The following is a 12,878-nucleotide window of genomic DNA, read 5'->3' on the forward strand; positions in this document are numbered from 1 at the left end:
TGGCTGGGCAGGGAGGCGGGTTCACCTCCTGCTCGCAGGGATTTGCCCGCCGCGCTGGGTGCAGGGTGCCCCGCGCTGCTGCGGGCACACGCGGGCAGAGCCCCTTGCTGAGCTGCTGCCGCGCTCAGCGAAATGGGGGTGAGAGAAGGAAAGGCAATAGCAAGAGGGTGCCCTTGGCTGCTAGGAAACCTGTGGTGAGGAGGGAGATGAGCAGGCGCTGGAAGCTGTTGCCAAGGGAACTGTCTCTGTGCTGTGCTCACCTCTGCTCACACCCAGGCTGGGGGTGCAGGGGGGCACGGGGCCACTGCCCCTCTCAGAGGTGTCACCGTGTCTGCTGGAAAGCAGGTGGCTCTGAAAGCCACCCCTGCCCCTTTCTGCAGCCCAGCTACATGTGCTTCCCAAGGCCAACTCACTCTTGTTGCCACATTCCCTTTTTGGCAGTCACTCCATGCAGGTCTTGAATTTTAGGTGAGGAGCTACTGGGGAGAGTCCAGCACAGGGACACCGAGGTGATGAAGGGACTGGAGCATCTGCCCTGTTAGGAGAAGGCTGAGAGAGCTGGGGCTGTTCAGCTTGGAGAAAAGGAGGCTGAGGGGGGAAGTCATCAATGCTTATAAAGTGGGTGTGAGGAGGATGGGGTCAGACTCTTCCCAGTGGTGTCCAGGGACAGGACAAGGGGCACAAACTGGAACACAGCAGGTTTAACATGAATATGAAAAAATACTTGTTTACTCTGAGGGCTGCAGAGCCCTGGGACAGGCAGCCCAGGGAGGCTGTGGAGCCTCCATCCCTGGAGACATTCCCAACCCCACCTGGATGTGTTCCTGTGGGATCTGCTCTAGGGCATCCTGCTCTGGCAGGAGGGTTGGACTGGGTGATCTCCAGAGCTCCCTGCCAACCCCACAGCCTCTGCTCCTGGGATCCCAGTCCTCTCACAGCCCCTGGCTGCAGCTGTTTCCCTGGGCACCGGGAGCTGCCCTGGGGCTCGGCAGGTTCCCTGGCCAGGACCAACCTTCAGGCTCTCCCTGGTGCCCCAGCAGCCCCAGGCAGGCAGGGTCCAGCTGCACACGAGTGTCTGTCTGTCCTGCCCCCACCAGCACGGCCTCGAGGACACGGCAGCAGAGTGCCAGAGGCTGGGAGCCCCCGTGCAGACCTTCCTGGTGGACTGCAGCAAGAGGGAGGAGATCTACAGCGCTGCCGAGAAGGTAGGGGAGCAGGGGCATGTCCAAGGGCTCAGCCCAGGGTGCTCGGCTCTCAGGGGAGCCAGGAGAAGAAGTGCAGTGGCACTGCTGAGCTGGGGGGGCTAGAAACACTGGCAGTAGCCAAGGGAGAAGCATCAGATCCAATCCAGATCTCGTGGTGCTACTGCCCAGTTCCTGCCACACCTGGAAATGTGGCTGATCTTCCTCCCCCTAGAAGAAACCAGGTTAGGAATGAAATTAACTTCTCATCTTCCCTTGCCTGGCATGGTTTTGATAGCAAATGACAGGCCCCTTTCTGGTTGTATTCTGTCCAACAGGTGAAAAAGGACATTGGGGATGTCACCATCCTGGTGAACAATGCAGGTGTGATTACAGCTGCCGACCTGCTCTCCACTCAGGACCACCAGATTGAAAGAATGTTTGAAGTCAACATCCTTGCTCACATGTGGGTAAGGGCCCCCCCCATCTCTGTATCCATTCCCCCAACCCAGCCAGTCTCCCTGGGCACTTCTCCTCTCCCAGTTTACACTCTGCTGTGTCACCACCTCCGCTCCTGGCTCCTTGAGCTGAACAGTGAACAGGGGTCTTTGTGGCTCTGCGATTCCAAGGTGCTGTGCAGCACTGAGCATTAGCCAGAACATTTCTCACTTCATTAGTGACAGTCAGGGCCAGTGTTGGACCTGGCCAAGAAAACACTGTTCTTTTCCTCCTTCCCCCATGGTTGCCTCTTGGTTCCAATGACTTTCAAGACCACCAGAGCTTTTCTGCCAGCCATGATGAAGAACAACTACGGTCACATCGTCACGGTGGCTTCAGCAGCAGGTCATTTTGGGACTTCTTTCATGGTGGCTTATTGGTAAGTGGTTTTACACTCACACTGTCCAGATCCATAGCAGTCAGTCCACTGATGGTCTGGGTTTTTTTGGAGTTCACTTAGACTCCATGCTGCGCACTTTTCCTGAAAGCCACCTGCTCTGTGTCTCACAACTGCTGCCCCAAGCAGCAACACCCAGCCCAGCACTGCACTGTGGCACAGGGAAGCTCAGGATTAGTCTCTGAGCTGTCTCTCAGCTGGACGCCTTTGGGGGTTTTTGCCTCCTAGTCACTACTGTGAGATCTTTTAGGCCATTCATACAATCCTAGAATGGCTGGGGTTGGAAGAGACCTTTTCAGGCCACCCAGTCCAGCCCCCCTGCAGTGCACAGGGACATTTTTAGCTAGATCAAATTGGTCAGAGCCTGGTCAAGCCTGACCTTGAGTGTCTCCAGGGATGGGGCCTCCAGCACCTCTCTGGGCAGCCTGTTCAGTGATCCACCACCCTCAGGGTGAAGAACACCTTCCTGATATCCAACCTCAATCTGCCCTGCTCTAGTTTAAGGCCATTGCCCCCTGTCCTCTCACTACACACCCCTTGGCAAACAGTCCCTCCCCAGTCCCCTTTCTAGAGAGCTGGAAATAGTATTTCTGCCTTCTCACCTGTGCTTTTTCCCCTCCTGCAGCTCCAGCAAGTTTGCTGCAGTTGGATTTCATAAAGCTCTGACAGAGGAGCTGTCTGCCCTGGGGAAGGATGGAATCAAAACCACGTGTCTGTGCCCAGTGTTTATAAACACGGGGTTTGTCAAAAACCCCAGCACAAGGTAACTGCCCAGCTCTGCTTCCCTGTCCTGCCCTCTCTGCAGGCACCAGAGATCAGCCCCAGCTTCAGGCCCTGCATCCCAACTGCCTGTGGAAAGACAGTGGGTACAAGGGGCTCAGGAGGGTCTGTGCTCGTGGCTGCACATGGGAGCCCCGAGCTGGTGCCCCTGGGACTTGTCCTCCCTCAGCCAGTCCCAGCCCTGCTCTGCCACCCCAGCTCTGACATGGTGCTTTCCTCTGCAGGCTTGGGAAGATTCTGGAGACTGAAGAAGTTGCAGAGGCCCTGATGGAGGGAATACTGACCAACCAGAAGATGGTGTTTGTGCCACCACATCTAAGCTTTGCATTGCTTTCTGAAATGTAAGTAGGAAAAAAAAATTAAAATAGAGGAGGAGGGAAAAACTATTAATGCTCCCTGTCTGAGTGTGCAGCCCTCACAGTTGCAACATCTGATTCAAGGTTAATTTATTATCCTTCTTTTGTATTTTGCACTCATGGTAGTAGAAGATACGAAATGGCCAGATAGAGAAACCCTGGAATGAGAGCTGGGCAGCTCTGAATTCAGTTCTCAATTCAGAATGGACCCCATTCAATCCAGTTTCATTTATTGGGAATTAACTTCAGTGTTTTACATCCCTATGCTCAGTTATTGATCAGTGCTGATTTGTACATCAATATGCCTGTGGGAACTAGAAAATAAGGAACTGTCTGCAGGAGAGAAGATAATTTCTGAAACAAGCCCCCACCTGAAGTATTTTGGTATGAGAGGAACACACACAACAAGGTGATGAAGCAGCAGTGGTTCTTTCTCATGGCAAGAGCAGGCATCACAGAGATTTTTCTGAACCCTCTCCTACGTCTTTGTGATCCACTTTCTGCACCAAACTCTTCTCAGGACAGAACTGAACTGCTCTCCAAGCTGAGAAGCAGAGCAAGAGCATACTTTTGTTCACAGGGTGCCGTGTCCCATGGGACTGCAAGCAACAGTTTCTCTCAGCCAACAGCCCTGGCAGCAGTTCCAGAAAGAGCTGAGGACCTGCAGTTGATTTTTGTTTGTTTCTTCATGTCAGCACCAAACACAGAGGAGCTCTGCTGAGGAGGCTTTTTTACCAGAGCTCAGGTTCCAAATCTGGCATTCATATCCCAGCAACTACCTTCACTTTTCAGTTACCTTCCATGGTATTTCCTGGAAGATGGGGTGACACCTTATTGGCAAAACCTGACACCAGGCAGAGGGAAAAAGCTTTTCAGTCTTTTTGCATCTCCGAGTGCTGCTTGGTGAACAGTCCAAGTCTGCAGAAGTGTAAACAAGTCAAACCTAATGCTGAAAAGCCCTGAGGATGACTCTGCTTATTTGTCTGAATTTGGGGCAGGAGGACAGATAGAAGTGACTCATGAGAGAAGAAATCCTAGGGAAGCAACTACAGCGTAGTTTTAACATCTCATCCTTCCACAGCCCTCCTGCTTTTCAGAGTGTAAAGCACTCAGTGCCCACCTGTCTCTGCTCAGTCTTGAACCTTCTTGGATCCTGCAGCAATATTGCAACCCCAACACTGCCTTGCAGATAATGGGCCTTGGAACTCTCATAGGAGATGGGTGGGATGGGAGTTAAACCAGACAGAGACTGGTGAGGGGTGTGGATTCTTTTGAAATAACAACTGTTTTATTAAGTCTTAGTGCCAGTCCCTGTGTGTGTGACCAGCTCTTCTCTCACCCACAGTGCCACTTCTGCTTCATCTCTTCCAGGCTGTTTCCAGAACGTGCCCTGAATGTGCTGAAAAAGCTGAATGAAGTCAAGTTTGATGCAGTCATTGGGCAGAGAAGCACCCAGTGAAAAGTGGAGATGGATTCTCCCTTCCCAGTGGCACGAGTGAAAACAGAAGCTGGCTGAGCACAGCCCAGCTGGTTGGATCCAGAGCAGAACTGAGGCCACCACTTCCTAAGGGTTTATCCCACACCTGCAGCAGGGACCTGCCTGCAGCACAAGGAGAGCTCACCCAGCAGAAATGCATCTCCAGAGCCTGAAGGGCTGGACGTCCATCACCTCCACCTTCTAGTGCTGAGGCAACAGGAATTTCCAACAAGCCCCTCTGTGGCCCAGCACAGCTGCCTCCTCGAGGGGAGAAAGGGATTGCCTGGGAACCCCCTCATCCCTGAGCAATGGGCAGAGGAGGTGGGTGGCCTGTTGCACCTCAGTTCCTGTTTCTGAATGCAGAATGCTCTATTGACCACACCCATTGCCCTGTGCTGTTGTGGTGGGAACCTGAAATGATACAGGCTTGTATGTCATGGAATTCCTAGTGACATCATCAATTATGCATGAGCACCATCAACACTCTTCATTCCAAATAAAAGACAGTTCTCTAAACCCAAGGTGTCTTTCAGCAAGGAAGACCAGGTCTGAGCAAGGGCAGCAGAGCAGGTGCCCCAGGGGTGACAGGCTCAAGCAGAGCCTGCCAAGCACCAGCCCAGGCTGCAGGGACCAGCCAGGTCCCCACTCACCCCAGGAAGCCACCTCAGGCTCCCACAGGCCTGGGGGCCAACAGTGCAGCCCAAGGCCAGGGCTGAGCTGCAGGTGCCAGCCCAGGGGCAGCACGGGGGGAGGCTGCAGATCAGGCTGCTCACAGCCCCTCACCCCAAGCTGGCTCTGGCAGGATCCAATGTGACCAGGAGGTGAAAGCCCTCAGGTCTTTGTCCTGGGGTGCAGGGGAACAGCACCTGATGACACAGGGGACACAGACCTCTGGGAGCACAGGTTCTCTTTCCACACACTTGTGCAACTCCCGGCTGCACCAGCACTTGCTGGCTCACAGCCCCCAGAGGGAGGAGGCCGGAACACGCTGGCACAGCTGGAAATGGAGGGGCTTGCAGTAGAATCCATCCTGCTCCCCTCAGCATTTCAGAGTGGTCTGTCAAAGCACGTTCTTCAGGAAAAGGGAGAGCCCTCCTTACGCAGCTCCTCCTGCTCTCAGGTGGCAACAGGGAGAAGGTTGTGCTGCCAACAGCCTAAATGACACAAGAATGGTTTCCTTTTTGCTCAGGTAACTTCCATGGAACAGCACACTCAGGGTGTGTCAAAGCCCACGTTCCCATCTTGGAAACTTCTGCTTCTCTGTGCAAGATTGTAGCCAAGGAAGGAAAAGAAAGAAGGGGTTTGCAGATGTACAGGGAATGGAAAAAATATGTATTAAAAGGCAATTAGGGAATATTATACATTGTTTCCTGTTAGACTGAAGACCCTTCAAACCCTGAAACATTGGAGAGAAGCCTGGTTTGAGTCCTGAAAGATCAAGGAGGCCCATTTCCATAAATGTTCAGGGACTTCTTTCCTCTCTTCTCACTGTCTTGGAGGCATCTCCCCAAGCTGAGAACAGTGGCTGAATGGCTGGTGTCTGCACAGGACGTTGCTGTCATTAACACCACAAAAGTTACACATTTTGTGCTGCTACTGCTTTTTTTCTGAGCTACTTACTCAGGTCATTCCAAGAGGACAGGCCTGACGCAACTGAGAGGCACTTGCTCTTTTCACCTTGCCTGAGCCTGGAAGCTTCTGGTTGGCATCAAGAAATAGCAAAGGAAGGATTTAAGCCTTTATCTCCTCACCACCAGGGACAGAAAGCAGTCAGCAAAAGCCTCCAGAGCTCCTCAGGCCCTTTCCTGCCCACGGCAGACATGAAGCTCACCCCAGAGCCTGGCCATGACGGGTGCCCAGCAGGAGCCTGTGCAAGCTCCATGAAGCCCCCAAAGCACCTCCCCTCCTGGCTGAGGACCCTGCTGAGCCACGGCAGGGCCTCTGCCCTGGGGCTCTCCTGCCCCTCCAGTGTCTCTGGGAGCTGAGGCTTCTCTGGAGCTGCTCTGCCTTCCCTGCCTCCTGTCCCAGCCACAGCTCTGCCTGGAGCCTGTGCCAGGGAAGTGACAGCACCGCTGAGCTGGGCAATGGGGGCCTGGCCCAAAGGGTGATGTGCAGCAGGGAGTTCCAAGAGGAAAGTAGGAAGTGCCTGGCTCTGAACCCCTGCTGGAGTCAGTCCAGACCCCCGCAGACACCACCAGCAGCCCTGCAGCCAAACCAACTGGAGAACACAAATAAACTCCTTTTCAACAGCTCTAATCTGAGGTGGAGAGCTGTCCTGGTTTGAGCCAGGATGAAGCCAGTTTTTCTTTTTACTGATTTTTTTTTCCTTCAGTAAGCTTTCTTGTAACTAGCAACAGTGTGTTCTGCTAGGCTGATAAGACAGTGGAATGTTTTTCTAACTACTGAGGCTTCAAGGCTGCACCTGCACTCTGCCGGCTCAGACACTATGGGGAGATCTGTGATCCCCCCATAGGAGGCTGAGTTAGATGGACAGCAAAATTGGCCAGAGATCACAGAAGACAACTTCCTTCCTGCTTCTTCTTCCCTTCTCTTCCGTCCATGGCCGGCGTCTGGGGAGGACTCTGTTCATCCATCACCGTCGATGCTCAGGCCTGATCTCTCGTGACCCCCATAACTCTCTGCTTTCTCCAGCAGCAGCTCCGGGATTCCTCGGGACTCTTCCCAGTTCAGGGAAGTGCTGTGGGAGTTGCTGAGGGTGGGGGGTGGTGAGAGGCTTTTGCCTACACCTGAATCTATCTGTATATAATTGTATATATTTTCTTGTATGATTCATTAGTGTTTTAATTAAAGCTGTGTAGTTTAGTTTTCAATCCAGCCAAGTCTCTCTCTTTTTCTCTCTCTCCTTCCCTACCTGGGTTGGGGGGAGGGGGGATCGAGAGCATTGTTGTCGGACCTGAGTCAAACGGTGACAAGAGCGATTCTGGGCAGAGGACAGATGTTCATGCAGAGTCACAGCCCTGGCAGGGTTGGAAGGGACCTCTAGGGATCATTAGTCCAAATCCCTGCTAAAGCAGGATGGCCCAGAGCACATTCCATAGGACACTCTGGAATGGCTCCAGAGAAGGGGGCTCCACACCCTCCCTGGGCAGCCTGTCCCAGGGCTCTGTCACCCTCCTGGTAAAGAAGCTTTTCCTCACATTGAACTGGCACTTCCCATGTTCCAGCTCGTCCCTGTTGCCCCTCATCCTGGGCAGAGGGCAGATGTTCATGCAGTCATCACTCTTCCCAAAGCAGCTCAAAATATCACTCAGCAACATGCTGAACAAGACCTGGACACTTCTGGATTGCTAAAGGAGAAGCAAAGGAGTAAGGGCAGCAACCCTCTCAAAACAAACTGTCCTGTCCTGCCCTCTCTGCAGGCACCAGAGATCAGCCCCAGCTCCAGGCCCTGCATCCCAGCTGCCTGTGGAAAGACAGTGGGTACAAGGGGCTCAGGAGGGTCTGTGCTCGTGGCTGCACATGGGAGCCCCGAGCTGGTGCCCCTGGGACTTGTCCTCCCTCAGCCAGTCCCAGCCCTGCTCTGCCACCCCAGCTCTGACATGGTGCTTTCCTCTGCAGGCTTGGGAAGATTCTGGAGGCTGAAGAAGTTGCAGAGGCCCTGATGGAGGGAATACTGACCAACCAGAAGATGGTGTTTGTGCCATCAAATCAACGCTTTGCATTACTCTTTGAAAGGTGAGTAGAAAAAGCCAAACAACCAACCCAACACACACTCCCCATCTCCCAAATGTGTGTACAACCCTCAAAACTTGTACTATGTGATTCAAGACTGTTTTGTTTAAGAACACTTCCCAAATTAACCACATAGCACTTTGGGTCTTTCTTATGACAACAGCAGACACATTCCAGGGAAGGGTTCAGTTGAGTGCTCTCACAGGTCTCTCTCTGCAGGCTGACGGGGCAGAACAACAGAACACTATTTCTTCACAGATTGCTATTTCCCTTCTGCTTGCAAAATACATTCGCTCTGAACCAGGTCCATTCCAGCCTCGCTGACGCTGCGTTTTCCCAAGGCCTCCAGGTGTGTTTCTTTCATGTCAACACCAAAGACTGAAATCACAGAGGCTTGAAAAATTGCTTCCAAAGGGCTCTATTGCTTCTCTCTGACATGTAAAGCAAGATCTGTCCTCTCACACATCTTTAATATCCTGTGTGGCTGCTCAGCTGAGGAAGTGTCTTCATCAGAGCTCAGGTTCCAAACCTAGAATCAATATCCCAACACCTGAGTTAGGTATCCAGTTAGCTTCTCCCGAACCTCATTAAACACATGGCAATTTCTTTGTGAACGCCAGCAAACTTGGGTCTAACCCCAAATTTCCCTTTACAAGGAGGTGCAAAGATGTTTGGGGTGGTTTGTTGTTTTTCTATCTCCAAGAATTCCCCAAATTAACCAGATAAGGTTTGGAAAGCATGAAAAAAACAAATGCAAGTGTGTATTTTGCAACAGTGTTGCAACATAAATCATGTCCAGAAGCTGCCTATCCTGGAACTGTCATAAGAGGAGATGGATGGGATGGGAGTTAAAGCAGTCAGACTGGTCTGGTGTGGGCTGTGGGTTCTTTGGAAGTAACTTCTGGTTTAAGTCTTAGTGCCAGTCTGTGTGTGTTGTGCACACATCCTGCTCCCAGACCAGCTCTCCCCTCACCCACAGTGCCACTTGCTCCTATGATTTAAATTCCTCATCCTACATCATTATCTCTTCCAGGGTGTTTCCAGAACGTGCCCTGAAATTTCTGAGAAAGATGACTGAAGTCAAGTTTGATGCAGTCATTGGGCAGAGAAGCACCCAGTGAAAAGTGGAGATGGATTCTCCCTTCCCAGTGGCACGAGTGAAAACAGAAGCTGGCTGAGCACAGCCCAGCTGGTTGGATCCAGAGCAGAACTGAGGCCACCACTTCCTAAGGGTTTATCCCACACCTGCAGCAGGGACCTGCCTGCAGCACAAGGAGAGCTCACCCAGCAGAAATGCATCTCCAGAGCCTGAAGGGCTGGACGTCCATCACCTCCACCTTCTAGTGCTGAGGCAACAGGAATTTCCAACAAGCCCCTCTGTGGCCCAGCACAGCTGCCTCCCCAAGGGGAGAAAGGGATTGCCTGGGAACCCCCTCATCCCTGAGCAATGGGCAGAGGAGGTGGGTGGCCTGTTGCACCTCAGTTCCTGTTTCTGAATGCAGAATGCTCTATTGACCACACCCATTGCCCTGTGCTGTTGTGGTGGGAACCTGAAATGATACAGGCTTGTATGTCATGGAATTCCTAGTGACATCAATTATGCAATAGCTCTATCACCGTGCCTTATTCCCAATAAACACAATTCTTTAACACAAAGCTGTGAAACTTGGCACTGAAAGTCATACTTCCCTTGCCTGGCATGGTTTTGATAGCAAATGACAGGCCCCTTTCTGGTTGTATTCTGTCCAACAGGTGAAAAAGGACATTGGGGATGTCACCATCCTGGTGAACAATGCAGGTGTGATTACAGCTGCCGACCTGCTCTCCACTCAGGACCACCAGATTGAAAGAATGTTTGAAGTCAACATCCTTGCTCACATGTGGGTAAGGGCCCCCCCCATCTCTGTATCCATTCCCCCCAACTGTGGTCCCCAACCCAGCCAGTCTCCCTCCCTGGGCACTTCTCTCCCCGTTTACACCCTGCTGGCTCCTCCAGCTACTTCTGAGCCTGCCTTCAATCCTGTCTCCTCCTTGTGATTTGCCTCACTCATCTCTGCAGCCTTGCTCCCAGCTTTTTCCCAGCAAGTTGAGCCCAGGAGACACAGTTGGGCCCTGTCAGAGCTGGGATTTGGGTCTTTGCAGGCCCACAGATGAGCCACAAGGTAGGGCAGCTGTCAGCAGGGTGGGGGGGTTTCAGCTGTTCAGGACTTGCTGTTTGCAGCAGCAGAGAGGAGAAGCTGCAGAAGGATGAGTGATCTACTGAATGTGCTGGGGTGGGACATGGGCAGCATTGCTGCTGACATCTGAAAACTAAAACGCAGCACAGGAGGGGTGTGAGGATCAGCTGTTTAAAGCTGACTTCCCAAGATATGCCTGCTGGGAACGAAGGTTGCTACAAAGTATTAGCCACTTCATTAGTGACAGTCAGGGCCAGTGTTGGACCTGGCCAAGAAAACACTGTTCTTTTCCTCCTTCCCCCATGGTTTCCTCTTGGTTTCAATGACTTTCAAGACCACCAGAGCTTTTCTGCCAGCCATGATGAAGAACAACTACGGTCACATCGTCACGGTGGCTTCAGCAGCAGGTCATTTTGTGATTCCTTACATGGTATCTTATTGGTAAGTGGCTTTACAGAGTTTTCATCTCTTTGTTTTGAATGGTGCCTTCTCCTTCAGCAAGCACAGAGCAACTGCAACATCCCTCCACACACCAACTAACAAAAGCTGCTCCTTCTTTCTCTCTCCCTCACCAGACTTTTGCCTGGCAGCACAGCTGTCCTCTCCCCTTCTCCATCTTAGGAAGCAGTGAGTGCTTCTGTCAGTTGTTGTGCTGTTGTCAGGTCAAGCCCTAACCAGTGTCTTCTCCTCCTTCTGCCCTTGTGGTGGTGCCTAGTGTGTAGAAATACCTCTGCCATCAGGAGGTGACACTGCTTCTTGCCTGTGCAGTTCCCTTTAGAAAGGAAAGACCTGCTGATACTCCCTGTGCTGTGAGCAACGAAGCTGGATCACCTGAGAGGTCACTGCATTGCTCCTTCTGCTAGAAGCAACTGCATCCCTAAGTGTGAGCAGAGGCACTCTGAGGTCTGGATTGTCCTTCTGCACCAGATGGAGCCCTCTGTGCCAGTGGCTCCAGTGAGAACATCTACCCCTGGGAAAAGTCCTTGCAAGGGGAGAGCTCCCCAGCCAGGGCCTTCACTGGGGTCACACTGTCCAGATCAATAGCAGCCAGTCCACAGCAGCTCTTGCTCTGTTTGCTTTGGAGCTCACTTACACTCCTCACCCACATCAATTGCTGTGACCTTAATGTTCCTCACCCTTGGCATGCAGCATGCTCCTCTATTTCCAGACTCACAGAGGAGTGTCACACAATGCTCCTGTTTGCTACAAGAAATTCTGTTTCTTCTCTGTCTGTCCTTCTTCATTTTTCCTGACCTGGGCTCCATTCCTTCTGAGAATCTGCTCACATGATAAAAAGGAAAGCTCATTGAGTTACGCACAGGAGTTAGAATTTTCTAAGCATGCCTGATATTCATCTGTTTGCAACTAAGGTGACTGTTTCTGAAAGCCACCTGCTCTGTGTCTCACAACTGCTGCCCCAAGCAGCAACACCCAGCCCAGCACTGCACTGTGGCACAGGGAAGCTCAGGATTAGTCTCTGAGCTGTCTCTCAGCTGGACGCCTTTGGGGGTTTTTGCCTCCTAGTCACTACTGTGAGATCTTTTAGGCCATTCATACAATCCTAGAATGGCTGGGGTTGGAAGAGACCTTTTCAGGCCACCCAGTCCAGCCCCCCTGCAGTGCACAGGGACATTTTTAGCTAGATCAAATTGGTCAGAGCCTGGTCAAGCCTGACCTTGAGTGTCTCCAGGGATGGGGCCTCCAGCACCTCTCTGGGCAGCCTGTTCAGTGATCCACCACCCTCAGGGTGAAGAACACCTTCCTGATATCCAACCTCAATCTGCCCTGCTCTAGTTTAAGGCCATTGCCCCCTGTCCTCTCACTACACACCCCTTGGCAAACAGTCCCTCCCCAGTCCCCTTTCTAGAGAGCTGGAAATAGTATTTCTGCCTTCTCACCTGTGCTTTTTCCCCTCCTGCAGCTCCAGCAAGTTTGCTGCAGTTGGATTTCATAAAGCTCTGACAGAGGAGCTGTCTGCCCTGGGGAAGGATGGAATCAAAACCACGTGTCTGTGCCCAGTGTTTATAAACACGGGGTTTGTCAAAAACCCCAGCACAAGGTAACTGCCCAGCTCTGCTTCCCTGTCCTGCCCTCTCTGCAGGCACCAGAGATCAGCCCCAGCTTCAGGCCCTGCATCCCAACTGCCTGTGGAAAGACAGTGGGTACAAGGGGCTCAGGAGGGTCTGTGCTCGTGGCTGCACATGGGAGCCCCGAGCTGGTGCCCCTGGGACTTGTCCTCCCTCAGCCAGTCCCAGCCCTGCTCTGCCACCCCAGCTCTGACATGGTGCTTTCCTCTGCAGGCTTGGGAAGATTCTGGAG

The 12,878-nt window shown here is 52.5% G+C and overlaps 2 protein-coding genes across 2 annotated transcripts in view; both read left to right on the top strand.

Annotated features, from left to right (window-relative positions):
- Nucleotides 1-132: 132 nt before the first annotated feature.
- Nucleotides 133-4,671, top strand: HSD17B11 (hydroxysteroid (17-beta) dehydrogenase 11). The gene is made up of 7 exons (XM_009993799.1): nucleotides 133-138; nucleotides 993-1,205; nucleotides 1,520-1,651; nucleotides 1,952-2,058; nucleotides 2,702-2,839; nucleotides 3,081-3,197; nucleotides 4,584-4,671. The coding sequence occupies exons 1-7, from the start codon at nucleotides 133-135 to the stop codon at nucleotides 4,669-4,671; spliced, it is 801 nt and encodes a 266-aa protein (XP_009992101.1).
- A 3,640-nt stretch (nucleotides 4,672-8,311) lies between these two features.
- The window catches only part of LOC104385365 (estradiol 17-beta-dehydrogenase 11-like), a 5,728-nt gene continuing 1,161 nt past the window's right edge, over nucleotides 8,312-12,878 (top strand). Inside the window, exons 1-6 of the mRNA XM_009993810.1 lie at nucleotides 8,312-8,385; nucleotides 8,698-8,731; nucleotides 10,105-10,266; nucleotides 10,894-11,000; nucleotides 12,481-12,618; nucleotides 12,860-12,874. Coding sequence (XP_009992112.1) covers nucleotides 8,312-8,385; nucleotides 8,698-8,731; nucleotides 10,105-10,266; nucleotides 10,894-11,000; nucleotides 12,481-12,618; nucleotides 12,860-12,874 — 530 coding nt within the window. The remainder of the gene's footprint in view (nucleotides 8,386-8,697; nucleotides 8,732-10,104; nucleotides 10,267-10,893; nucleotides 11,001-12,480; nucleotides 12,619-12,859; nucleotides 12,875-12,878) is intronic.

Source organism: Chaetura pelagica, unplaced genomic scaffold, assembly GCF_000747805.2.
Source record: "Chaetura pelagica isolate M959 unplaced genomic scaffold, ChaPel_1.0 scaffold210, whole genome shotgun sequence".
Taxonomy (NCBI): Eukaryota; Metazoa; Chordata; class Aves; order Apodiformes; family Apodidae; genus Chaetura; species Chaetura pelagica.